Source organism: Motacilla alba, chromosome 1 (genome assembly GCF_015832195.1).
Source record: "Motacilla alba alba isolate MOTALB_02 chromosome 1, Motacilla_alba_V1.0_pri, whole genome shotgun sequence".
NCBI classification, from domain to species: domain Eukaryota; kingdom Metazoa; phylum Chordata; class Aves; order Passeriformes; family Motacillidae; genus Motacilla; species Motacilla alba.
Window position 1 is genome coordinate 83,326,242 of NC_052016.1, and position 27,416 is coordinate 83,353,657.

The 27,416-nt window shown below is 38.8% G+C and overlaps 1 protein-coding gene across 1 annotated transcript in view; it reads left to right on the forward strand.

Annotated features, from left to right (window-relative positions):
* The window catches only part of GPC6 (glypican 6), a gene marked incomplete at its 5' end in the record, with an annotated part of 732,861 nt that extends 706,062 nt beyond the window's left edge, over window positions 1-26,799 (forward strand). Inside the window, 3 exons of the mRNA XM_038143686.1 lie at window positions 3,386-3,522; window positions 12,556-12,731; window positions 13,167-26,799. Coding sequence (XP_037999614.1) covers window positions 3,386-3,522; window positions 12,556-12,731; window positions 13,167-13,369 — 516 coding nt within the window. The remainder of the gene's footprint in view (window positions 1-3,385; window positions 3,523-12,555; window positions 12,732-13,166) is intronic.
* Between the last annotated feature and the right edge of the window lie 617 nt (window positions 26,800-27,416).

Consider the following 27,416-nt stretch of genomic DNA (forward strand, 5'->3'; position numbering starts at 1 on the left):
AATATAGTATCAGGGCTATGTCAGGAAGATAACTAGGGAAAATCAGGCTAGCTGCGGCCGAAGATATCCAGCTGTCTTAATCCCTATAAATCTCTGCTAGAGCAAGTGGAAAGAAAATATGTAAAATATCAAAACTGCATATGTCTCCTATTTAAATGTTTCCACAGAAGTCTAACCAAGCTTGAAAGTTAATCTTTAATTCAAAGAATAGGAAATACCGAGGAATCATTTACAAGGCCACAGGCCACTAGGGAATACAGTAGTCTGACTTCATAAATCACAAGCAAGCAATGTTAACTGACTCCTTAGTGGGTTCTATCTCATTTTCAAGGGTCTGTACATCTGTTGCATAGTTTTTAAATGCTGGTGGCAATCAAAACAATGTACAGAGGAGCATGTGTAACCAAGGGGACTAATAAGAGAATTTCTGTGGTCATGCTTGACAAGATCTCAGAACTGAAGCCTCTGAAATCCACAGACAAAAGTTTAACATGTCATGGCAGGAATTATATATTATATATATCTTAATTCTGTTCTGCATTTAAAGTTACATTAAAAGTAGTCCAAAGTCATTGCCTGCCCAAATATTCATCTCACAGAAAGTGGCCATCAGGCTACTCTCTAAAAGAGAAGGTGAATCAGTGCTCAGAATTCCTTTAGCAAAGCCATCAGACACCACACTGCACTTCCAGAAAGTTTCAGAATGAGGTTCGAGGAACCAGTTAGACAGATGTGCAAATTCCAGTGCTAAAAACTGAGGATTAACAGAGGTCTGGTCAGATAGCAGGAAAGGGCAAGACTCCAGAGACTGAGTCTGCACAAGTTGTGTAAAGCTCCATGGTGAAATAAAGCAATAGGAAGGTGTGAGGTGGGAGATAGCTGTGAAGGGAAATATCTGAAGGACATAAAAAAAAAATTAAAATTTAAAATTTAAATTTAAAAAAAATTTAAAATGCACCTGAATCAAAGGCATCTTGAGAGGCTGTAAATGGTAGCATTTCTCTAAGATGTAGCAATTTTTACTATTGCTGCTTTTGTGAGTCATGTAAATGTCTGCTTCCCCCCAGGCTCTAAAATGGCAATAACACCTCAGAAGGATGCCTCTGAGATTTAATTAGTTGTCATTTACCAACGATCCTGAGTAAAGTAAGACCATCTTGCTTTATCCGCTGTACCTCCTTAATGCAAATTAAAAAGAAAATCCATTAGGAAGTTTAATGATTTGTTATCTAACGTGGAGTATGCAGACACCATTCAATATCTTCAGAAGAGACTGGGGAATGGGAGTCCTCATTTTGATTTTCAGGGAGTATCTGGAGAGCATGTGCAGCATGTGAGCTGTGAGACTCTCTCTCCATCCTTTTACTGGCTTCTATGAAAAGGAAAGGCTTCTATTCCAAATTACAGCCCTTAGAAGAGTTGGGGGGGAAATCACTTTCCAATAGGTGTTGAATCACTTGTTGAAAACAGAAGTCTCCAAGTCCTAGAGCAGTAGCTCTCATTTGAATATGGGCAAAACCTGAATGTAAGTCCAAACATATGAGTTTTGAATAGCTTTAAATAACTTTCAGCAAGCAATGAAGTTACTGCTCTGAAAGCTAATTACTCACAACCAATATCAATCAGATTACTCCTGCAAATAGTCATCCAGGCACAAGCAATAATAAGAAAATCTATCCCTTTGACTTTCATGTTCAGCAAACTCATATTAATGGATCCTCCACCCTATAATCTTTATTCCTTACACTTTCTATAGAATTCCTCTATTCTCACTGTGTCCTAGCAGGAATTTACACACCACGAACAATGGGCAGTTTAACTGAGTTGCTTGTGCTGGTTAGCTGTCTCAGTAGAGATCTTGGGGTTTTTACCCTCAGCATGGGCAGAAGGGGAAGAAGAGGGACTGCTATCTCCCCAAAAACCTTGGTCCTATGGACCAAAGACATCAGAAAGGGTAGGCATCCTGAGACCATCTACACTTCTGCCAAAGCCTTGCTCACAGCCTGTAAATCGGAATTTATTTTTTGGCTTAACAGGGCTCCCCTACTGAGACTTTAAAGGCTTGCAAATGCCACTAGTATTTCATGTGAAAACAAAGCAACTAGGGCTTGGCAAGGGGTGTGAAGGAGATTTATAAGGTGTCTATCATGGCAAGAAGCACTGTCAACAACCCATACAGAAAAATACTGTCCTACTTATTTCTTGTGGATGAAAATTCAAACGGTGCTTCTGAAATAACATCCTCAGCTCTTTCTATCTCCTGGCTTATAAAGTGACATTCTGTACAGTTTAAGCATGGCAAAGCAGCATAGGCTATTTGTGAGGAGAGCTATCATGTCCTGAGAAAAAAAGATAAAAGATAAATAGCCGAGTACAATATTGTACCTCAACAAGCTAAAAGACAATCTCAAAACTGGATGGAGGAATGGAGAGCTTTTATTTCTTGGTTTTTTAAAGAACAAAGCTTAGTGATTTCCTTTAAAAGCTATTCAACAAGCTCCCCTAAATCCTATTACAACTTAATATGAAATGCATCTGTTTCCATAAGACCCACAGCGGCAGCATTCATCCTTTGTAGTCTGTCCTTTGTTGTTTTTTCTAGCTATTCTTGTAGATTTCTTTACTCTAGTATACCATACACAAAACAAGAACTGATGAAATTTTAGTGAGAGCATTTATTTATTAAGTTGATGCTGGAAATTCAGTTTGTTCCTGCTTGCCACCTGAATAATGCCAAATTAAATTATTGTTCAAGGAATTTATAAGGTAAAGAAACCGTTTTGATACTGTCCCAACATTTCTTGCATGCAGATTCTGTATTCAGCTACAGATATTTAGCTACACATAATAGCAAAGATGAATATAGTCTCTGCATGACTTCTCACTGTAACGGGGATCCAAATGTACTGCAATGTATTCAGCTCGTGTATCTTAAATCAGTTCAACATCAGCTCAGCACTGCACCGTTTTTTAGAACCTGCACATGTAGCTGTCTATATAACATTTTTCTAAGACATGACCAAGCTGGTGGGTTTATCTGATGAACACTATTTAACTGAATTCACATTCAGCAGACTGTGAGGAATATTAATTCTTAAAAAGATGTATATTTAGAATATCCTAGATAAATGGAAACTAAGAAGCGCAAGATGCAGCATGCTTTTATTAATGTCTTGCCTGTGGAAAAAGGTGACTTTGATTGTTTGTATGTTCTGAACTCAAATACTGGGTGTCTTGTTTTTAAACACAAGGAAATTAAGTTTTAGCACCTTTTTAACCTTCACCATCATCACCATTACAAATTTATACAATGTATTGTTTAACATTATAATTAGTGTGGCTGATGTTTTTTAATCTCTTTTCCCTCTCATTGTCTCTTAATCAGGTAACAGACATTAAAGAAAAGCTAAAGCTCTCTAAAAAGTTCTGGTCAACATTGCCCTACACAATCTGCAAGGATGAGCGAGTGACAGCCGGTCTGTCCGTCGAGGAGGACTGCTGGAATGGCCACACCAAGGCGAGGTGAGGTGGACCCCTCTCCACCCCACCCGATCCAAATCCCCATCTGGCCTGAAGCATTCATGAAGCTGGGGGTATTTCACAAAACTGTTTATGAAGGTGAAACGGAAATGGGAAGAATAAGTAATTGTCCACATGCTGCTTGTAGCCAAGATTACTTATTGTCAAAATGCCATTAAAGCCAGAGTGTGAGTCAGGGTAAATGTGCACAGAGGGTCAGCATGTGAAGGCAGAAAATGTGCATTGGTTCAGCTCCAGAAGGATAATTTATACTGAGATTTCAAAGAGCTCTTTAGGTCCATTTAGCATCCCTGTGTTGGGACCGACAGCTTGTGAAGCAATTGCACTCTCGGGATACCATACTGGGATGAAACAGAAATTGGAATTTCAACTCTACTTGCTATTGGCTGGCAAAGCTTAGGGCTATTTACAGGGGGGCAAAAAGTGAAAAATCACCACCAGAGAATAAATGTAACACTCCTACTCATCTTGTGTAGAAGATTTGACCTTATGTTACTTCTTCAGAGATAACTGTGATCATCTGCCGGTGTTTGTGATGAGTATTCGGTGAGTTTTAATTTTGAAGTTTACTTGGCCCTAGCTGCAGCAAAGCAGGAGCCAGCAGATGAGCAGGTGTATCCAAAAGTCCCAGTGTGGATTCATCAGCTGACAGGGAAGAGGATCCGATTATCCCTGCTGAGAGGGGGAGGAATTGGCTCAGGACCATGCCACGGGCTTGGTTTCAGGTGTGCAGCGGTATCCTGTGCTTTTGGGCAGACATGGGGAGTGGAGAGGTTTGAGTGTCTGGTGACAGCTGAATCTCTAGAGAAGTGACACATTCTGGCACTCAGGGACTGGAATCTTTATTTTCCTTTTACCTTCACATATGTGAAGACACATATGAAGACAGAATATAAAAATGAGCCAAAAAGGAAAAACAACCAACCAATTAAACAAACAATAGAAAAAATGAGACAAGCACGTAAAATATACAAACAGTGAAAATAAGACAACATAGGAAAACAACTTAGAAACATGCTCAGTGTCATTTTAGATGGATGTATGGATGGACAGATGCATAAACAGATTGCACTCACCTCACCATCTCATCATCTAATCATTTTGATAAGGAGCACAGTTTACAGGAGGATGGTTCACTCTGAATGCACACCATTTTTTCCTAGCCTAACTACATAGCCTTCAAAGGAATTAATTTTACAGTCAGGAGGAGGGGGCTGCTTGGTGTATTGCTAGCCCCTTGAATTCACTTATGGATGCATGTGAACAAATGTGTCCAAAAGCATGAACCACTGCTCAGTTGCTAAGTCCCAGACCCAGAGAAAGCCCCTGGGGATTCAGAGAAGTACTAGGAGGAGTGTCTGGTTATTAAAGGACTCAACATAAAGGAACGGAGTGAAAAGAGAAACAAAAAGTGTGGTTTCTCCTTCTCTATTTTATCCCTTCTTGTTATTGAGCTTTAAAAGACATGAGCTCAGGCCTGTACACTGCACGCAGTTAAGCAGAGTTTCAAGGCATGCCAGCTAAATGCCATGAGCCACATCAGGGTGCATGCATCAGTAAGAGATATATGCTACTCTTTCTACAAAAGAGCAGTCAAATCCCTTAATATCTATCTATTCCTCCTGGCTCCCATGCTTAACACCAGTGTGTACCACATCTGGCAAGTACTTGGCAGCTCTCCTCTGCTCCTGGACTGAAGGGTTTGGCACAGCTTCTACATTTGCTGGGAGTTAAGGAGGTACATTTTATGCATACAGTTTTTCACCCTTCTTTTGTAGAATTTATTTTATGAGAAGCCTGGGTTTCCTCATTATGCCTTCTGAGATTAATGTTCTGGAGAGAGAGGAGCAGTCCTCTGTTAATAATCTCCTTGGTAATTGAACACAGATGTTTCACTGGATGTGGAGTGACAGCTTCAAAATATCACCTGAAGATACCATTTCAGCAAGTCCAGCCACTGCGCCTCTGCCCAGTTTCTGTTTAATATCCGTTCACAAAGGAAATGTATAGTCATAGTCTTAGTAACAGAATCCAATAAATGCTTCAGGTGAAGGCAATAGTAATAAATCAGAGAAACACCACAGAATGCCATGGCTGGATATGAAATAGTATTAAAAATGGTATTGAAAATAACTAGCTCCAAATGCAAAATCACCTCTTGGCCAGTGAACAAATACTTTTACTGCATCAGAAAAAAATTAAAGGTTTCCTTGATCAGACTGATTAGTATCTGATATCAAATACTAGCTCACAAGAATGAGCATAGCAAAATCTGGCCAGTATTCATATATATACATATATATATGTGTGTGTGTGTGTGTGTGTGTGTGTGTGTGTGTGTGTGTGTGTGTGTGTGTGTTTCACTGTGTCAGCCGTCATAAGCACCCTTGTGCTATATGAGGAGCTGCATGCATGTTGAATTCCAGAGAATATGACAAAAGCCTGTGATAGAAAAAAAAAAAAAAAAAAAAAGGAAACTTAGCCACCTCCTGTCTTCCTAGACATTAATGCTGTAAGTAAGAAGACAACATGGTGTTGGCCACCACTGGGAGAGGAAATTATTGCTGGGATTTTAATCTAATCCTGTTTTGGAATAAAGAATTAGAAACTTTGAATTGTCAGATAGACATTACGCTTTATGTTTCACTTTACACATCACCTTTTGATGCTGCTTTTACAGGGGAAAAGAGTTACAAACCTGAGATCACAGAGAATGAGAGCTTGGCTTTCTCCTGAGAGAGGCATTACACCAAGGTCATTTGTGGTTATTACACTCCCTAAATATCACTTTGCTGCCATGATTAATTTACAGTGGCACCAGGTCACCAACTGAAGGTCGCCAATTCACAAGTAATCATGGTGTAACAGAGTCATCCATTTGGTGTTCTGGAAGGGTGCACTTGGCTCATTGCTGATCCTGTACAAATAATGGTTTTAATCAGGTCACATCATGTAGAAACCAAGTGCTGTGAAAATGGGAAAATATTTATTAGATGGATGAATCTCTTTTTTTGAAAAATCCATATTAAAGGTAATAATAATAGCTACTTCAGACAAAGTGCCTTTTAGAGAGACGCCCAGCAGGATTTCTCCATCATATTTGTATTCACAAAAGAACGTGAATATAATTTTATGTTTAAAGAATTAACATCTTCTACCAGATGTGCAGAGACAGATTTCTGAAAGCTATTTAGGATCTAAAAAACAACATTAAGATCAAACTTTGAAAATTTACCTCCCTCCCTACATGCAATTAAATTCTTAACAACAGCTGATGGCATCTTCACTGATAGGTATTCTTCAGAATTAAGAAATTTTCCCAAGAATGACGGAAAATCAGGCTTTAGGACTTAAACCAAGTCCAGTGTATTAATCCTTGAACATATGACTTTTACTGAAGAACAGCAACCAAATCTGGAACCCTCTGATGTTCAGGAGAATAACCTTGAATTGTTCCAACCAACTCAGCCAGCTGATTCCAACCAAAGCATCTGAAAGATTGTGCTCATGCACTATCATCCTGGTGGCTCATGCTCACCGGGGCTATAGACTTATTAATATGTCTTAGCTCTGAAAAGCTGTAATTTGTGGAATAGATGAGACCTGCATTCCTTTCCACAAGGAACCCATCACTCCTCCAAACAGAAGAAGAAATAGAATTATATATGAGACATAAAAATAAAACAAACAGAAAAACATAGAGAAAGATAAGGAATAAAAGGAAAAATGAACACTATAATTTTCAATATCTAGCTCAAAACTACAAGATATGTCACCGAAGCAAACACAGGAATTTCAGCTGTCCTGAAATTCTCTTCTTCTCCTGCCACACATGTGGGAGTGTCTACTTCTGTGGGAGAGAGCTTTTAATTTCTGGTGAAATTCAGTGGGAAGACTCACCAGATCAGTGTTTGCCCTGAGAAAGTTGCTCACTGCTGTCCAGCGAAGCTTGCAGTGACAATGAGTTGAGTGTCCTTTAGCTGGATGTAGGCACAGATGACTGTTCAGCACCACTAGTGAAAGCGGGAATAAACCACTTCTCACTAAGTGTGAAAACTGCCTATTCTTAATTGATGGCTCTAGTTTATTTTTATATCTTAAAAAAAAAAAAAAACTGGCAGTGAGATATTTTCTCCCTCTCCTTGTGTCTGCTCAAGCTTTTCTCCAAGATGGAGGGGAAAAAAACAAACTGAAAATACCCTATGGGGATTACGTCCTGAGCAAACAAAATCAGATGAGGTGAACTAGTTAGCCAAACAAGCCAATTTTCCACTGCACTTATCTTTCTGGACCAGATGTGACTGACTAAACCCAGCCCAGCCTGAGAAAGCCTGTGCTGTATTTTGTATTCTATTGCCTACAATTCTGTGCACCTGGAAGAACTCCAGTACTGCCTAGGTGGCATGCCCCAGCTGTAGCATAAGCAGCTGCTGTGGCAGCAAAGTATGGAGAATGTTGCCCTTAAAGACAGATTCTTTTTAAAAATTAGATTCCTCCTTTTTTTAAATTTTTTTTTTTAATTTGGGGGGTGGGCAGGGTGTCAACACTACAGGCTTTATATATGAGACCTGAAAGATCCATCAATCATTTTTAGACTTGAAAAGGAAGCAGACACTGTGGAGCATTAACAGGTTATTAAAAAAAAAAATAAAAGAGGGGGGAAAGAGAAGTGGTTTTAAATAGGCTTTGTGGTACTTGGCTATGATGTGCCAAAAGACATCTTTGCTGTGTCTGCTGAGACAAGCAAGAACTGTGGAAAGGCTAAGAGAAACAGAAAGCATTAATATTTTAGAAAACAACATAAATTACACTAAAATCCTGACATAGCTGAGCAAGGAGCAAACACCAGAAAACAAACAGTATTGTTCAGCTTCTCTATCCTCAGAGGGCTAGGAAAGCTTGCTTCCTTGCTTCTCTTTTTTTTTTTTTTTCATTGTGAGGAGGATGGAAAGAACAGACACTGATTCAGGTTGGCACTTCTCTTCATTTATAATGGGCATACAGTTCTTGTAATAGCCAGGCCTATGAAGAGATCATTAAGGAGAGCAGAAGCAGCAGCAAAGCTTAAAATTCACAAGGGTGTCTCAACTTACAGAACTGCAGCAAAAGCAGCTGTGTTCAACAACTTTGCCCAGCCAGCAACAAATCTTCTGTCAAATCATGGTCCCAAGACATGGCTTCCTATTCAGTGTGACTTAACCCTACCCCACACACATCAAAATGTTTTTGTCAGAACATGTGTGGGGCTGCTTCTCCAAGGCTGCTACTCACAAAACATCTTGGGCTGCCTGTTCTCATGTCTGCATCAGTCCTTTAAAGAAAGGAAAACTACTCAAAGATATTTCGTTCAATAGAGGCATTTCTGATTCCCTCCCCACACCACCCCCCCCCCCCCCCCCCCCCCCCGCCCCCCAAAGAAGCAGTTCAACTAGTTCAGTAATGAGGGCAGAATCCAGCATCCAGCTACACATTCAAACATGTAAATTTGGGTACTTCAATATAGGGTGGGACAATAAGGATTGTGTTGTCCAAGCAGTTGTAGTATCATTGGAGATTCTCTGGGCCATCTGGGATGAGTGTGACACAGGACACTGCCTCCCCTCTGGAGGAGAGCCTGGGGTAAAACTGCTTGAGCATTTTTAAAAGCACCAATGTTAAGATGCCTGAAAAGACCCCCAGTATCCTGTCAGTGTACTCAAAGAGGCAGTTTTCCACTGAATACACTTACCTACTGCTATGTAAGATGGTCTAAATAGTCATGACACCTCCATGGAAATGGGAAATTAGACCCTGGACCTAGTGGATATTCAAAGCCTACTGGAGTGGCAGCATGACACCAAGACACCTAAATCCTAGTGGCTGAAGTGGCATTCAAGATTCAATTCAGCTACCATAAGAAAAACACACACTATAACTTTAGATGCCCCAGATGTCCAGGACCTCCCCCTAAAGCCTGCAGATATGATCCAGAAAGCCTCACCTTTCAGAGCTCACCTTTCAGAGCTAGTGACAAGAAGAGGAGGAATAACTAAGAGCATTCAAATGGCACCAGCTGTCTATGTTTATGCAAGGAAATCCCAGCAGATGAAACATAATGAACTAGTCATTTGGCCAAAGGCTCATGGGACTCTAACAGCTGTCCCTGCTCCACTGATGAATAAACTCCTGACTAGCTGTGACTGAATCTGGTGGTGGCTAGATCTGGTGGTGGCTAGATCTGGTGAGAGTGGGACTCTGCTTATTCCCAGACACTTGTATTTGAACACACAAGAGTTGGTATGTGTGTAAACCTAAAGATTAATTTTCAGCCTTTCTAATTCTTTTGCTATTAAATCCTAAATGCCAAGGGAATTTAAGCATCCAGCTAACTGTTAGGCAGTGTTAAGGCCATGGATTTCTTGTGACCTACATCAAGGATGTGTCCCTTACACATCTAAGTGACGGACACTTGCCAGGAATGCTTTGGGGGTCACCAAATCCTGGGCAGATAAAGCAGGGAGTGTCGCAGTTGGACAAAATCACTGGATGGGCTGCCCCGTGTAAAGTTAGATGATTCTGAGAAGGACATCAGATTCACACTAGTCACAGTGCAAAATACAAACCTCCATGAAATGCACACACCAGAGCACTCTCTAATTGCTTTAAGTCAGTACATTCTTCCTTTATAATTGATGGTAAGACAAAATGAAATCAGAAATAAATCAGTCAAAGAAAGCCTGTGAGCTGCCCTTCAGAGCTATCCTTAGCTTCTCATGGACAGCTTGCAATAAAGGGCTGCTAACCCTTCATAAACAAGGAAATCAATCCACATGAATATTTAGCAATTTCAGATCACTTGAAGCTGCTAACAGCTATGGCCATCGTCATGGACAGGATACAGAGCAAGACAATCATCCTGTCTGAGGAGTAGTTCAATTCTTACATTCTTGCTTTTTTAATCAACTGCACCTTGAAATTGCTGATTTACTACTGGGCTGAGTAATTTATCTACAGCAGCCCTTTATTGGTAGAGACGTGTGACAGATGGAGATGCTGTTCCTTTGCAGTCCAAAGCATCCCTGCCTGCCAAGGTCTCCATCCTACTGCCTCCAGGCAGCTCTGCAGAATTATTTCCTATTCTGTCTTTAGTGATTCATAGCACGGTGGCCTGCAGTCTCCCATACTGGGGGAGGTAGCTCTGTGTTCTCACCACAGTAAATCTGACTGCAGGAGTCTGGATGGGATCCCCAGAGCAATGTTATTTCTCATCATGGTACTAGTGAAACAACAGGACATGCAGCTTGAGGCTGGGTATTTTGGCAATCATGTCTGGTTCTTCGATGTTCACACACCCCCAGGATTATTCTCATGCAAGCCTTCAAAGGCCACTGGTGGCAAATGAGTCTCATCTTGCAAAGTGAGGACCCATTACGCTGAGACTAAGCCCTTCCTTGGTGCAGCAAAGCATCTGTTGTCTTGGGAACCTCCAGAAGCAATGCAGAGCTTATTTTCCCTTCACCATGACTTCAACAGAGAAAGTCCTTTCATCTCCCTTAGCTTCACATTTATTTTCCATAGATGTTTATTTTTCCAGACCAATATGAAACAATGCTGTCATCAATGCCAAACTTCAGTGCTGGTAGAGAATTGGGCACACACAAGTGAGAGTGATGTGAAATACTCTCAAACTATATTTGGTACCAGGCATTGTGAAAGTTTATCTTTAGTAGACTAGACTGTGCTATCATTACTTTTTGTCTGAGTACACAAGCACACAAGGACTCCCATAAACATCAGTAGGACAGCCTGGTATGCAAACTAATTACAAAATAGATCATATCCTTATAAAGAATGTAAACAAAGGATAGATCTGCCCCAAATCCCTCGCAGCCTAAATATGAGACAAAGATAGTAGGAAAGACAGACAAGAGAGAAGAGGGAAGCTGTGATGCACTATTTTCTCAGGGTGCCATGCCAGCATAGAGAAATAATGTCAACCTTTTTTCAGCCTCACAGCTGTAAAATGGTCTGATAATTTTTGACAGAAATTCGAAGCAGGAAAAAATGTAGCTTTGCAAAAATCTACAAGGAGAGCTTCCTGAGGACAAAGAGCAGCAGGGGACGAAGAGTGCATCTTTAACAAAGGGTAATGGAGATTTTTACTGTAGGATGATTGGAGGCATGGGCTGCTTTTTGTAGGGGAAAGATGTACAAAAAGCACACTTGCTGCCTGCAAGCAGCCTAAGACTGCATTATTCAAGGTCAGAGAAAGGAATGCTGCAGTAATCAGGAAATTCTAAGGTAAGAGTCTGAATAAAAGATTCAGATTTGTGGATGGATAGGAAATGCCATACCCTAAATGTTATGCACAAAGTACATGAGACATGAAAGCATAGCCTGGTTTAAAGGAATAATGACCAAATCAAAGAGAATACTGGAGTTTGGTAAAATTATAATGCTTTTTATGGGCTTGGATGTCATGTAGGCTGGAGATGTTGTTCATGGTGGTCTAAAAAAGAGATGCAAGGAAGAATTGGAGAAGAAAATCAAGTGCTCTTTTAAACTAGGAAAGCCATAACACCTCAAGATAGGCTTCTAAACTGCCTCAGAACAACAAATATGCTATATACAACAAAGGACTTCATATTTTTTAAGCAGAAAGAAATAAAAACAGCAGAATGCACTGTTAGATGCTTAATTTAGTGTGCAGCCATTCATGTCAGCAGAGGATATGAATACGTGGTGACTTACTGCTGGCTTGCGAACCTTTTCCATAGTTCACACAGTCATTGCTCTTGCTGGGGAGTATATGGAGAGTTAGGAGGTTGAAAAACTTAAATCCTTTCTGCTCCCCATGCAGCTGTGCTACTAAACAGATCCTTTGGAGTCAGTAAAATTAAAAACTATATTTTTAAAACAGTTTTAATGTATCTGTTTAAGAACTGCATATTGGATTTCTTAGCGCATCATTTACTGCACAGTGTTTTATTTCTGGAATTACTGTGTCTCAAACTAATCTTTCATTCTGCTGTCTAGATACTTGCCTGAGATTATGAGCGATGGCTTGACCAACCAGATCAACAATCCAGAAGTAGATGTGGACATCACAAGGCCAGACACCTTCATTCGACAGCAAATCATGGCCTTACGTGTCATGACTAACAAACTGAAGAATGCGTACAATGGGAATGATGTCAACTTCCAGGATACGAGTAAGAAACCACTAAGTGTCATTACATAACTGTAACTTTGGAACCCATTTATAAATTGGCTCTGTTGCAATGACTTTCTGCGGTCTTTGTGCTCTGCGCTGCTGACAACATAAAAAGCCTTTTTCTGTTCCATGAAATTCCAGTTATATAATTGTTTCTTTTGCTTCTCTTGCTTATCTTCATGTTTAATACATCCAGACACTGAAGGCTTTCCATAATGCCAGCAGTCTGATCCTTTTTCAGAAGAGCATTTAATCACCTAATTAAGTCACAGTGGGTTTCATTTGGAAGCTTTACTGAATGAAATTTAGCACCACCAACACTTCCTCATTCCCAATGTGTTCATCCCCACTGGGGTGCCAAGTGGAAGGGAGAAAAGGGATGAAAGCTGTAAGCTATATCACTCACGCTGTTTCCCTCACTCCTTTGTGCCAGGTGACGAAACCAGCGGCTCAGGCAGCGGGAGTGGCTGCACAGATGACATCTGTCCCACCGAGTTTGACTTTGTCACCACCGAAGCACCGCCTGTCGACTCGGACAGGAGGGAGGTGGAGGCTTCAGCCACACAGCCTGGCTGGTCACTGCAGACATTGCTCGTCATCTTCCTCAGCCTCGTACTGCAGAGACAGTGGAGATAATCCTGGATCTAGTCAGACAAACTGTGTTTTAGCTACAGAAACAGCCTACTTTCTTCTTTTCTTATACTCTTGGACAATGGACCATGCCACAAACGCAGTTTTCTACAAGATGGCAGTTACTGCAACCTGCTTCCCATTTTAGTTTTCCCAAAGAGTACCAGGTGCCAGACTGAACTGCTTCCGGCTTTTTTCAGATATCTCTGAAGACAATATCCACTCTTAAGAGAATTCTTTCTCAATACTTTATTACAGGAGACTTTCTGCGCTTCATTTCCTTTTATGCTGCAAAAGGGAAAAAAGATCTTAGAGTATGTGTTTTTCCCCAGTGAGAAAAAAGACGGGGGAAGAAACCAAGAAAGTTTTCTTTCTGAATCAAGCCTGACTCAAGGCTGCTGCATTTCAACAGAATATCAACAAAACAAATAAACAAACAAACAAAAAAGACAAGAAAGGAACAAAAAAAAAATGCAACCGTTCTTCACTGACAGCCAGGTTTCCTTTAGGAACTTCTGTAGGATGATTCAGGTCATCAGAATGATCACTGTTATAGGGAGGAAGGCTGGATTTTTTTTTTCCCCAACACTAAAAAAATATGTCTCAGCAGTGAATGTCTTGCACTCCATCTGCCAACCACATCAGATTGGTATGAAGGTAGAGAAGCTGAAAAATAAGTTTATCTTTTAGTATGGTAGTAGCTCCACTAGCTTCAGAATGTCATATTACAGCTGCTTAGGATTTGAATCTTAATGCCCAGTAAAAATATGAGTAGTAGCACGATTTCACCTAGTTTCTTTTAGGATTTATCCATGTTATAGAATTGTCACAGTTTTCCACTTAGCTCACCCCTGTGAGCTCACCAGCCATGATGGTAATGTTAAACAACTCTCTTGACCCCTCACGGGTTCAGACAGAAAATAATCTCTTGTGATGTAATCTTTTCCTTTTGTTGCTGTTCTGACATCGATTAGAACTTTTTGCTACTATGTCCATTACCCCACCAAGACAGCAATTCTCTAACAGACTAACAGCAACCGGATCAATAGTGTGTTTCACACCTAACTACATCTTTCATATCAGTTAATTTCAGTGTCGCGAGGATTTCTTCTACAAAATTTCAGATCAAACAAATATATAGTACTGACATGGAGATTTCTTTCACTTTTTTAGTCTTAGTATGATCATCTATTTTTATATATATAAATATATATAAATCACAGATTTTAACTTCTTAATTACAAGCTCAGGGTTGACACTTCTTTATAAGGAAAAAAATGTTTGGTCAACCAACTCTTCTTTTTTTTGCTGCTCTGAAAAGTAACCCTTTAATGACTGGTGAGCATGAAAATCAAAGAAGAGAATTTTTTACATATCCAGTTGTCCATTTCCTATCAAGTTTGCAGGTTGGTGAAGAAAACCTCTCTCATATGTGTGTATTTGGTGGAGGGGGCAGGGGGGAGCATGTGAGTTTGTATGATAGGCCTAGAGAAGGACATGGATGTTAATTGTGATGGTATTCGTACTTCAGATTCTTCAAGGATACATTGCTTTAATAATCATTGTCTAAATGGTTATGGTCTGGGATAGAGTTTCCCTAATTTGCATCTGGTCATAAAACCCAAGATGGAAGCTGTTTAAATCCTGGACAAATGTGTGTCAACAATTAGACATCAAAATCTTCCTTCTTTTATCAACCACAGATGAAGGATTTTTGGGGCAATTCTGCGTGGTGTTGAAACTACTTGCCATAAATTTATTTCCTGATTCTTACATTGACTCTGGAAATGGTATACACAAATTGTGGTAACACTGTAAAGCCAGCCAACCACATTCCAATTTAGCAGCAGAGCAGGTAGATCATATCCATTGCAATCGCTTTTTCTTGTCAAATTATAATTAGCTATCGATTTAGGCATGAAATTAAAATAGAAAACACACAGCACGTTAGACTAAAGTATACTTAAGCACTTTTACCAAAAAAAGTATTTACAATCTATTTATATAGTATGTCTAATAACAAAAAGCATAAGTTTTGAGCCACTTGTATTCAATTTCTTTTCTTCCCCATTTGTTTACTTTGAAATATAATGATAGATAGCATCATAGAATCATAGAACCATGGAATGGTCTGGGTTGGAAGGGACCTTAAAGATCATCCAGTTCCATCCTCCCCTGCCATGGGCAGGGATGCCATTCACCAGATAAAGTTGCTCAGCCTGGCCCTGACAGGTGGTCTGTTCTTCTGGGCCCAGATTAGTATGTCTCTGTCTAAGTGTGCAGATCACATGGGTCTTACATGGCCATAGCAATGCTTCCTGCTTCTCCAAATGTTCTTCCAGGAGCAGGTCTTCTGATTGAGCATTTACTGTGCCCAGGAAGTTTAAGCCAATTCTCATAGGCTTTTTCTTTTGCCCTGGTACAGCAGGTATCAAGCAGAAGGTCTTTGCTTTCAATTTTTTCCTGAACTTGCACATGCAGTTTCCTACAAGGAGAACTCTGTAAAAATCTCCCCTGGTCCATCTTTTTCTACCCATCTCCACATCCTCTCTACATCCTCAGTAACTGTTTCAGGAGAAGTTAAGTTTGATTTTTATTTCTCTGGTTGTGTGTTTATTTGGTGGTAACTGATTCCATTTCCGTCTGCTTATTCAGGATCTGAAAGCTTATTGACAGGCTAAAGTGTCCCAAGCCCTCTGATGCAAGTCCTCTGTTGTCCTTGCTCCACTCCGCTAGTGAAGGAGCTGATGGACTCATCGGGTTTTTGTGCTACATGTTTTGGCACACATGTAGGTGATCTGATGCCTATTTTCAGCTGGTGCAGCCAAGGTGTGTGTCCAGGGTGCTCCCATCTATTTGCAGACTTCCATGGACTTTTGCACAAGGAGTAAGTTGGATCCTTTTGGACAAGGAGTAAGAAAGAACCAGGGGTTCACTGAAGACGTTCATAACTGGAGGAGCTTGCCCTGCTCTTCTTGAACTAGATCTTATAAACTGCCACTCAAACAACACACCAGCTTAATCTTTGCCAAAATGTGATTCTTGCGGGAGTTCTGCCAGAAATTTTTGTCTTTCATATTATTATTTCTCCTCTTGTTTTGCTACTATTCATGGTGATATTTTGTCAGGAGATGGAGATGCCTTTGCGTGAAGTTACTGTGTATACATTTCTTTAATAGTCCCTAAAGGTTGAATACACTCTTCATACATTGCATTTTTCTGAGATTAAGAGAGCTATTAAATCTACAGAGAAAATTAAATTGGGAATGAAGGACAGAAAAGAAAAAGCATTCATGTTCATAAATGTGAGAATCTACATAATTTCCAGTTATTCTATTTGCACATCCTTTGCATCCAATAGCTCTTCTTCTGAGGTAATTTTTTGGTGTGCCACAATTTAAATATTTCTCTTCTGTTAGCAGCAGATAAAGTAAGAAATTATAAAGAAGACAATTACATGTTCAAGAAAAAGGAGCTAAGTTCTAAGGAAAAGTCCTTTGATTGTGTAAACCCTCTATGCTGCGCAATCTAGAAGTTCTTCACATGTAATTCTCTTTTAAAGTGGAGGCTAATAAAAAATGAGGTGCTATTAATTACATAATCATTGCTGTAGACCCATGTGAGGTCTTTTCAATATTAACTGAGTTGTTTTTGCATCATCCCCAAATTTTTCATGTTCATTGTACTGCAGATTTTTCTACTGATGAGTCAGTACATAGTACTGTAAATGCAGTGCAGACTACCTGGACTCTGGCCAAACTTAGGCATTTCAAAAAAAGACAATCAGAAAAAATTGAAAAAAGATAATAGAAATTTCCTGCAAAACAGGAAGAGGAGGAAACTGTGCCTCGGTGTTCTGGTAAGGGTTGATCTATCCCAGTTCCCCAAGAGGCATCATAGACCTCTGTCCATGGAAAGCTCCAAAAATCTGAGTCTCAGATGCACAAATCATCCCAGTTCTGTGGGACTTTTAGGAAGAATGATCCCTACAGATGAGTGAACCAGTTTGAGCTGCTTCCATGCAAAATGGCTTTACTGTGCATGTGACTGAGCACTGGCACAGATTGCTCAGAGAGGCTGTGGAGTCTCCCTCACGGGAGATATTCAAGAACCATCTGGACAAAATCCTGTGCTGTGTGCTCTAGGATGATCCTGCTTGAGAAGGGAGGCTGGACCAGATTGGCCCACTGCAGTCCCTTCCAACCTGACCCATTCTGTGATTCTGTGATTCTATGAGCTGGAGCTGTTCTTGGGAGGTGGACTCTATGTGCAGTGTCTCAGCAGGCAGCAGTTGCCTTCAGTTTACTAACTGATTCTGAATCATTATAAAATGTAACTATACTTATTCACTGAAACTTTTATTATTTCAACATAAAAATAAATTACAGCACTGATGCAAGTTGTGGTTTTTGTTTTTAATTTGCTTCCAAAGATAGCCCATTAGAACTGTATACAGAAAATTTTAGAACAATTATGCAAGTTTCTATAGATTTCATTATGGATATTTAAAAGAAATCCACATTTCAAAGACCACAAAACTGTGTTTATTATACTAACCCACAAATGTTCAAACCTGCTACAGGAGAATGGATAGTATTAACAACAGTGGAATGTTACATAAAATTGAAAAAAGCCATAATTTTAAAGGGAAATTCAGCAGTCAAAGGCTAAGTCTTAGTGTCAGTACTGAGATTATGTTGTCAAAACATAATAGACTCAGCAATGCCTACTTTCAAGAAAAATAGGGCAGGTGATGCACTGAACATGGCAATGTTTTCATTACAACTACTCAGATGGACTGTGAGGATCACATTAATATGTGTAATTATGACTCTTTTTGGATAAGATAAAGACCAGAGTACCATGGTAACAGGGTGCATGAAGGATAAATGATATGATAGTAACAATTTCCTCCTCTGTTAAACAGTATAGGAGACATAATGGAGAATGAAAGGCTTTGATTTTTAAAATAAAGTTCCAACATCGGACAAGAGTGATGATCTCAAAATAATTTAGTCTGAACATTTTTCAACAGTCTGTCTTATTCAAATCTGCTGACCAATAAAAACAACCAATCATTTGAGGGTAATTTGCCAAAGTAACATGAAGTACTCACTTACAGTATCTACTTAGTTTTTCTACTAAGCTGAGTATATAGTTTATGGTTCTGATTGTGCATCATATGAGGTCATAACCAGACTTGTGCATTGCACCTGTGTGAAATCCTGATGCCATGACAAAGCAAATGGGAGCTTTGTCATTACCAAGGATTTTGACTACAATAAGGGAGAAAAAAATAAGTCCCTTTTTTTCTGGAAGCTGTTCATTTGTGGTTTATTTCTGACTCTTAATAAAACAATAACACTGTCCATAGAAGAAGTGATGCTAGCATTGTCACCTGCAAGTTTTCAACCTTTACTCCAAAGCAGTTGCAGTCTTTCTACCTGGTTTTCCCCACAGCTGAGGTCTCTGGACTTTCCAGGAGTTCAAGAAAGTCATATATGTTTGTCCATAGCTTAAAGTCTACACATTTAAATCAAATCATTTCAAGAAATTGGGTCAGTATTTCAGTCAGCTCTTATTTCACCTTCATATTTAATTATGTAGCATTGATAATTAACAATATAGCACACATGAAAGGCTTTTGTTTCACACCAAGGGAAAAAACCTTCTTCCTTTTCCTCCTTTATTCTGCCACCAAGAAATCTGTGTGGTTTAATACTTAAAGCAGTTGGCAGCATCTGGTGTGTAGTTTGTTTATTAAATTCAGAACAGCTGCATTACTAAGAGGAGTTGTCTTTTTCCTGAGAGGGAATAGGGAGTGTGTCCATTTATCATTAGCAAAAAAGATGTACAGAATGTCGACTATTTATCTTAGATATAGTGGAGGTCCATCTGTCAGCATTTCTGAAGATGTTTTAAAGTCAAATTTCCAGGAAAGACAAATCTACTCCCACTAAAACATAAATCAGTATAATTTTCTTCCATGAAAATAATACAGAATATGTGGTTTTCAGTTCCATGCATTGAGGGAGTTAGAAAGAAATTTCATTTCTCCAAAGTGGGAAGCTAGCCATTTAGACAACTCTCCTTCTCTCATCTCCTGCAGCTCTTTTGTAGCTCTCCAGGGATCTCCTGAGCCCCCACAGAGATTGTCTGAGGCAGGGAGCCTCCTGGGTAAGCAAGTTGTCCCTGCCAACAATGGAGTTTGTTTTTCCAAGATGAATAGAAGGACAGCTGAGGAATGAGTTGGGCAGAGTGACTTCAACAGTGAGACCCAGCAGATATATATGACTGTGCAGGATCAACAATAAAATCAGGTGAGGGAACAGCTGGAGCCCCTCACATCCATCCAGCTCTTCTTTTCAACCTACTGCCTGTAAATTTTCAGTGTAGTCTGATTATAACTATCTACTCATGGACATAGCAAAGGCATAAATATTGCTTCACAAGTCAGCAGTGCTTTGGTAGTCTTCTGCAAAGTTTCTCTCTCTCTTCTCGTTTTCCTGATAGAATGAATCTGTATCTTTCAGAGTCTGAGGAAAAGCCTACTACCTAAAACAGATTTCTGTGTGTCAATAGTCCATTTTTCATTTTTAAAAAGTCTTATTTAGGCACAAAAGTTGTTCACATGTCTCATAAAAATTACTCAATTTCACTATGCATCAAATGAGTTTTCTTCTCCAGCCTGAAAATGACACTCAGAGGAGGCTTTGAAGAAAGCCCAAACTCCATTAACCCTCTAAGTTTCTTAGAGGTCTCCCAAGTTCTGCTAAATATCCCAAATACCAGGTTACAGGTGGACAGTGCTTCTTCTCATCCCTCCTCTCCTCACTCCTCACCTCAAAGTATCATCCTGGCCCTGAAAACCTTTCAAAATAAACACTTCATCATTTCAGCCAGTGCATTAAAAAAAAAAAACAAACTTTTGCCTTTGTGTTTCGTGATGATAGATAATTCTAACTAATTCTAATGATTCTAATGCTTCCTGTGTGCCACATATCCTATCTGTCTTTGAGTCACCAGTGTTGGCTATGACAATTTTCTTCTCCAGGCTGAACTGTCTTTTCTGTCATTTTTAGTTCACTGGATTTTCTATCTCACTGTGTCTTTGGTAGCAACTACAGCTTCTATTTTCAGACATAGGAAGTAGCAACAGGGAGATTTGGTTCACTTATTTGGGAGGTTTCTATTGGGCTTTAACAAACCCCACCTTTAGCTTTTATTCTCTATTCTAAACATGTTTGTGTGGATGTATGTTCTGGATTATCTGACATAAATCCTGCTGACTCCTTTTTTCCATCTATGACTAGAGCTTATAGGCTATATTTTGGGTTATTCATTCAGCTGTGGCAAAATTCTACTTCTTTCTTATAACTATAGCCCAAAATTTCTGTTTTGTTATTGTTCGGTATGCTGATGAGCCAGCAAGGTCAGTGCCAAAGGACTTGTGGATTTTCTGTAGCAAGATTAACTGAATGGGCAACAACTTCTGGAAACAATTCATATTGCTTCTGTAATTGATTATTTTGAGGTCTGGTGCTGGGTATTTTAAATTTCATTTTATTTCATTTTAACATTGAGGGCTTCATTTCATTTACTTCACACATGGGCTACATGTATATTACATTGTATGCATATAATGTAACTACAGATAAATTTTTTCAGTCTTTAGATCACACAGAAGATTTTTTAAGCAGTTGGTTGATCTTAGGGGTTTTTTTTGAGAGCAACAGAGTGATGATCAGTCTCAAAAATTTGCCCAAAGAGTAGTCAGAGGTCTTCAGATTTCAGCTTCATGCTATTAGTTGAGTTTCAGGTTCCAATAATATTTTGTAAATAATTTATGAATATATGTGTGTACTTGAGGGGAGATGAGGGAGCATTTGCATGTCTGAAATATTCTGACACTTATTTTCAACTTCTGCCTAATCTGAACACAAATCTACAAATGAGGAATTCGCATTCAGATGTTCAAGGAAGTCAAACTAAATCAATTGATGGACATTTATAGACAGACTCCCCCCAGGTTACTTTTTCTTGCTGATGAGCAACATCATTTAATTTCCACTAGCATTTTTGTTACATTTCTCAAATTCAAAGAAGGGTGTTGTTTAAGTAGCTCAGATTTCTTGGTTTGGGTATCAATTGACATTTATACATGTTTGTTAAACTTTTATGACTCCAGACATATGAACATTGCTTGAAAGCATGCAAATTGTTAGCTCTGGTTTTTATGCTATATTTCTAGATTAGTATTTAACATAGCTAAATGTGAATTTATAGGGGTGATATATGAATGCAAATCAAATTTAGAATAAAATTAGTTTTAGAAATGATGTTGGGTTGAAAAGATATTATTAAAGTTTAAACCTGCATTTCTACTGATCTGGTTCTAACACTTTGGCTTAATCTGGCACAACAAAAACCCAAAACCAGTTTATAGCTCATACCTGAAACTAAATAGTAGCTTCAAATTTGGGGTTTTCAAATCAAAATGAAAGTTAGAGAAAAATCCCAAGTTCTCCCATCTCCAAGCGCTACTTACAAAGATAGAATATTTAGCAGCATATGGCAGTGTATCTGTGTGTATATATAGCAGTATATCAAGGCAGGGTTTAGAACTTTTAAGGGAAAGATTCTTTATGGCTTTGTAACTTCAAAGTATTGTACCACAGAAATAGACAGAAAAATATATACAATCGTTTTGATACATTTGTGAAATAGGTTTCCCAGAACCTGATATTTTTTTGTGCAAAATGCCTTAAATCATTTTATGTAGGGCTAATGTAATGGAATTTATTTCTGTATATAGCCTTTTATAGTAAATACTTCGGATGCAACACTAGGCTTTTCTTTCCACTGCAATGATATACAGCCTTATGATTACTAACTATAACAGAGAGACAATGAAAGCTCTGCTTTACTAGCTGTGAATGCACTTTCAGTCCACTTGTAGACTGAGAGCTTGGAAGCAAGTAGTGGTGACAGTGCCAAGAGCACCAAGACCTTCCTGACGGCCAATGTCTGCATTCTCTCAGTCCTTTGCAACTGACTCTTTTATCTCTCATGCCATCTGTCTTCATGAAAATCAGCTGCCACTTAGGGCCTCAGATCATTCCACCAAGCACTTCAGGGAGCACGTTGTCTTTGTAGATCTCTAGTCAGCCTGCAGAGACAGGCACCTCCATACCTGGGAAGGGGTTTACCTCACTTCCCAGCACAGGCTGCCTGGGATGACAAGGTTTGTCATGTAGAAATCTCACTTAAGTGCCTGGAGGTAGATGCTCCTAGAGAGACAAGAGGTCCAAACTTCATCCAGACCCTCTCCTGTGCTTTTTTTTTGTTGGCCCAATGATGACTCTTCTTCACACCAGGGCTGGAGTGAGTAGCCTGGAGAGGAATTCCACCTGGAGAAGTCACAGTACAATGACATTGTTACTGGGCCAAACCAACCCTGGTGCAACCAGATGTACAACCAACATGCATTTGCTGTTCTGAATGCTCCCTGACACTGCTGTGTTTATATTCTTACTTATAAGGCATTGGAAACAGTCAAATATTCTAGATTCAAACAGGAAAGCACATAGGCACAAGGGATAGAGATCAAACAGGTCTTTTCTGAAATCCCAGATGTCTTTGCAAGGCTGGTAAAAGCAGTGCACAGGGCTAAAGCCAGCTCAGACAGTTAGCAAAGATCATGATGCACATAGCCAAAGGACAGGAAGCAAATTAATGCAGTGCCTCAAAGAGTGAGGAACTGAGATAAAAACACCCTTTGCGTTGAATCATTAATGCACTTAGTTGTTTGTCAGTCTCAGCCCTTACTGCATCAGTGAAAGGAAAATACACATCTAAGAGGTCAGTAGAGAAAGCAAGGTTAATACCTACACGTCAATGCTGACAAACCATTCATACACCTCTTAAAAACAGCTGAGTGGTGTGACAGAAATAACTCGTTAAAAGCTGGACAATAATTAAGCACATCTTCATCTGTATCCCCCTCCATCTCTTGAGACTCCAAATGAAGAAAATATTTTTCCTTCCCCAGAATACTTCTTGGGGGGTTGGTACTTGAAATGTGGCAGAAACTAAAAGCCTTAGCTGTGAATCACCCATTTCAGTCCAATATTCTAGGCCTCCTGCTCTTCTACTTTGTTTTCCTTTTGCATTTCTGAGAATGGCATATGCAGATAGTGCACGTGAGGATGCATCTCTTTCCCTGTATGCACATTTATGTATGCATATACACACTATATGCATACATATCTCTACAAATACAACCACAGACCAGTAAATTTCAAGCACATATGCTATAAGAGATTATTGGAAAGGCTCATTTACCACAATACTTGACATAGACCTAATGAGAAGAATCCCAGGCAGGGAGTTGTGCTTTAAATATGTTTATACCTTGTGTCTCTATAAGTGTTGATGAAATTTTCTGAAATAACTGGAAAAGAGTGAGCCTGCAGAACTTAATTTGGCAACATCTGCTGCTACTAGTAAGGAACAGATAAAACCCACGATTTTCCAGATAAAAACAGCAACCTAGATGGTATTTTGGGGCTTTACTGATACGAGTTTCATTATCCCTTGGTTTCTATTTGTGCACAAAAAAAAAAAATCCTGTAGAAGCTCACCAAGCATTTCAGAACCCCTACTTCCTTCCTTTCAGGCTACAATAATTGTTAAACATTGACTTTTCTACATTTATGGAAGTATGTTCTTTAAAAATTAGTTGGGTCAAATACTGGTGATAAAAACCATCATCCTAGTTGGTGGGGTTTTTTTAAAAAGTGAACTTATAATGCATGGAAAGTGGCTCTTACTTCTAATTATATCATCTACCCCCCCTTAACTGAATTACAGCTTTATAATCACATTGCCACTGTCCATCACCCAAGAATGACATGACACAATACCCAAGGGATTACCCCTGCAGCAATTGGGTCTTTTTCATTTCTTTCTTCTCCGCATACTTTCCTCCAGGAAGTTTTGATTAGTAGAAATGCATTCCGATTTCCCTGTGGATAAAAAGAAGGGAAGTGTTTGACATTTTCCAGGCAATCTCAGACAGTGCTGCTCAGCCCATTGCCTTTCCATTTCCCCCTGAGTATTTACTAAGTCCAGTGCACAACAGCTAATGTGGTTTTCACAAAACAATGATCAGTAATGTAAATACCATTTCTTCCCTCAAGATTTATAATGAATTCTGAGTTTCTTAAGCTTGTTTCTCTCACAGTTTTTCATGTTAAAGATGATATTTGGAAATCACAGAACAGTTAAAACATAAACCATTGTGTTTCTGTTCTCTAGTAAGAAAAGCTTGACTGCAGGGATATTTTCTTGGCAGGGTTATATTAACAGTCATTTATGTGCATATATACTTATACATATATATGTAGAGCTGCAACTGCTTCTTTCATATACCTTAAAATTACTACCAGATAATGAATGTCCTCCTATTAAACTCATTTTTTGTATTGCATCTTCCTGAAATATAGACATTAGAAGACCTTGCTGCTTAGCCAAGGCAATTTTGCCTGGTGCAATATTATGTTAGTAGACAAAGGCATTTGAAAAAGTCATACATTTTATTTTCTGAATCAATACTTCTTTTGCTGCCTACTGAAAAAAACCTTTTTTTTTGTGCTTACTACACATCTGAGAGCTAGAATAGGATTGTAATATTCAGTAACAGACTGAAACAATAACTAGCATTCTTAAAGATTAATTTTATTTGCCCTGCCTTTTGCCTGCAAACATTATCCACATAATGCTTTTCAGACAGATTTTACCTTGTTAGTTTCCTTGCTTCATAGTATACATATATTAATGAATATGTATTTCCAGTGGTGACAGTGTAAGGCAAGCTCTTTCTCTCATAGTGTTATTCTACTGTTTATTCATGTGCATATTTTAAATTTGCAATGGCTTGTTGGAAAGTCTAATTGATTGTTACTGACTACTAGCCAGAGTTTTCTTTTGTTAAGACACCATTACATAAAATTCTGATCATTACATGAGAATTCACTTCTGATTGTTAGATCCAAATTATATCCTTTTCAAAATCACAGCAAACTCCTTATCAATGAATCTCCACTAAAACATTGCGTTAAAAATGTCAGAAAACACAGTTTTTCCAATTGTCTTCATAATAAGAAATAAATAGATTTTCTGAGTTAAACAAGATATATTGGCCTTTATAAGAATCTTGCCATAATTGGCAAAGCATTAAAATATAGAACTCACAATTCACTAGCTCTCTGTGCAGAAAGAGGAATAGCTCAGCTAGAAAATACCAGATTGCTCATCAGGGAAGTCTTATTGATGTAACACACATAGTCACTTGCAGACCATCTACTACAGATATCCTATAGGTACTATAACTATAGGTATCTATAGGTATCCTATAGGTACTATAGCATAGTATAGATACTCTAGGTACTATAACTACTGTGAGATGTAGTAGAGAGAGTCAAACTCTCTGCTTCCCAGTGCCATGAGATTTCAACTGTCTATACAATCAACAGACAGAAGCAGGGAAACACATTCTTTCCACCTGCTGTAACTACATATACTGTATGTTGCTCTGACTTTTCTCTGTTGACAGTAAAGGGTATTCTTGGTCTGGCATCACGGCATGACAAGTTCTGTGACTGATTCATTGCCATCTTCAGCTTAGAAACCTTTCAATAGATGCACAATGCCATAGGAGGTGGTTTGCACTCAGCCCATTAATCCAAGTATTAAGAGATAGGTGACCAAAAGTATTATTTTTGGAGAGGTAACTAAGTGTATGAATTAAGACTTCCCAATGTAACTCATTTAAATTCAAACTTTAGAAGTGTTCCAGCAACCTGGACAATATAATTTATGCTGTGTGAGGACTATGCAATGGAGGATCAGAAACACCTTCCCCAGCCTCTCTGGTCCTCCTCCCAGAGAACCTAGTGAGAGTTTGCCATTGGCTCTAGTACCAGGAAAAGCACATCTAACAAGTTTGATACTAACCATTCAAATCTGTGTTTATATCCTTACTGTCTATCTCTCAAACAGCGCTGGTGACACTTACTAGTTCATAATTACAACAGAAATAAAGTGTGGGACTATCTTTTACACTGTTACTTAATACTCAGTACTGTATGTATATATCTATCTGACACCTCAGTGAAGACTTTGACATGCCTTATTCATTCTAGTTATTTTTATGGTATTGGTTTTGTTAGATTGCTTTCCCATATAAAGAATAAAACTATAAATGTTCTGACTTAAAATTGTCCAATTCATTTTTATCCAAGTTTTGTTAAATCTAAATCATGTTCATCAGTTCTTCTCATTCCCATCACCCTTCACTCACACTAGGAAGGCAATGTACATTGGTGGTTTAAAAACAGGTATTTGATATTCTCTGATGGACTACAATAAATATCTGAAGTAAGTACCTGCCTCATGTCTTGTGGTTTCTTGTCTGCAGAATGAAAAGTGCTCTCTGCAGACCAGCAGTGTTAATCCTATGATTGTCAGTTTTTTGAGAATCATGAGGTTAAATGAATCTTTAAAATAACTTATGAGGACTTCATAAGACTTCATAATGCTGTCATTCTACAGCATTCTTTTTTCAGCTACATTTATGTGCCAGTCATATTCCCCTAAAATCTGTCAGAAAAGTGAAAAATATCATGGAAGTGTCCAAAGTCATGGCATCTAAGGATAAATTTCAGGCAGGAGTGCTTTATTTACTCCTTTGCAAAAGGTGAGATCTCTCTATGTCTACCCATAAAATACTTCTAAAAATTATACTTGGTTGTTATTTTTACTTACTTATTAGTTCTAAGCCAATCATATTAGGAGCTAATATAATGACAGTATTTTATTGAAATGGTTGAACACCTTTTTTTTTTTTTTTTTTTTTTTTGGATTAGACTGCCCATGATCCAAGAGTCTTCAAATGTAAATCAATCTTGGTCTTTAAGATATGTAGGATCTGGCAAGTTAGAGGGGTCTTTTTCTCCTTTCTAGTTTGGCTTATTCTAATTCATTCAGTGGA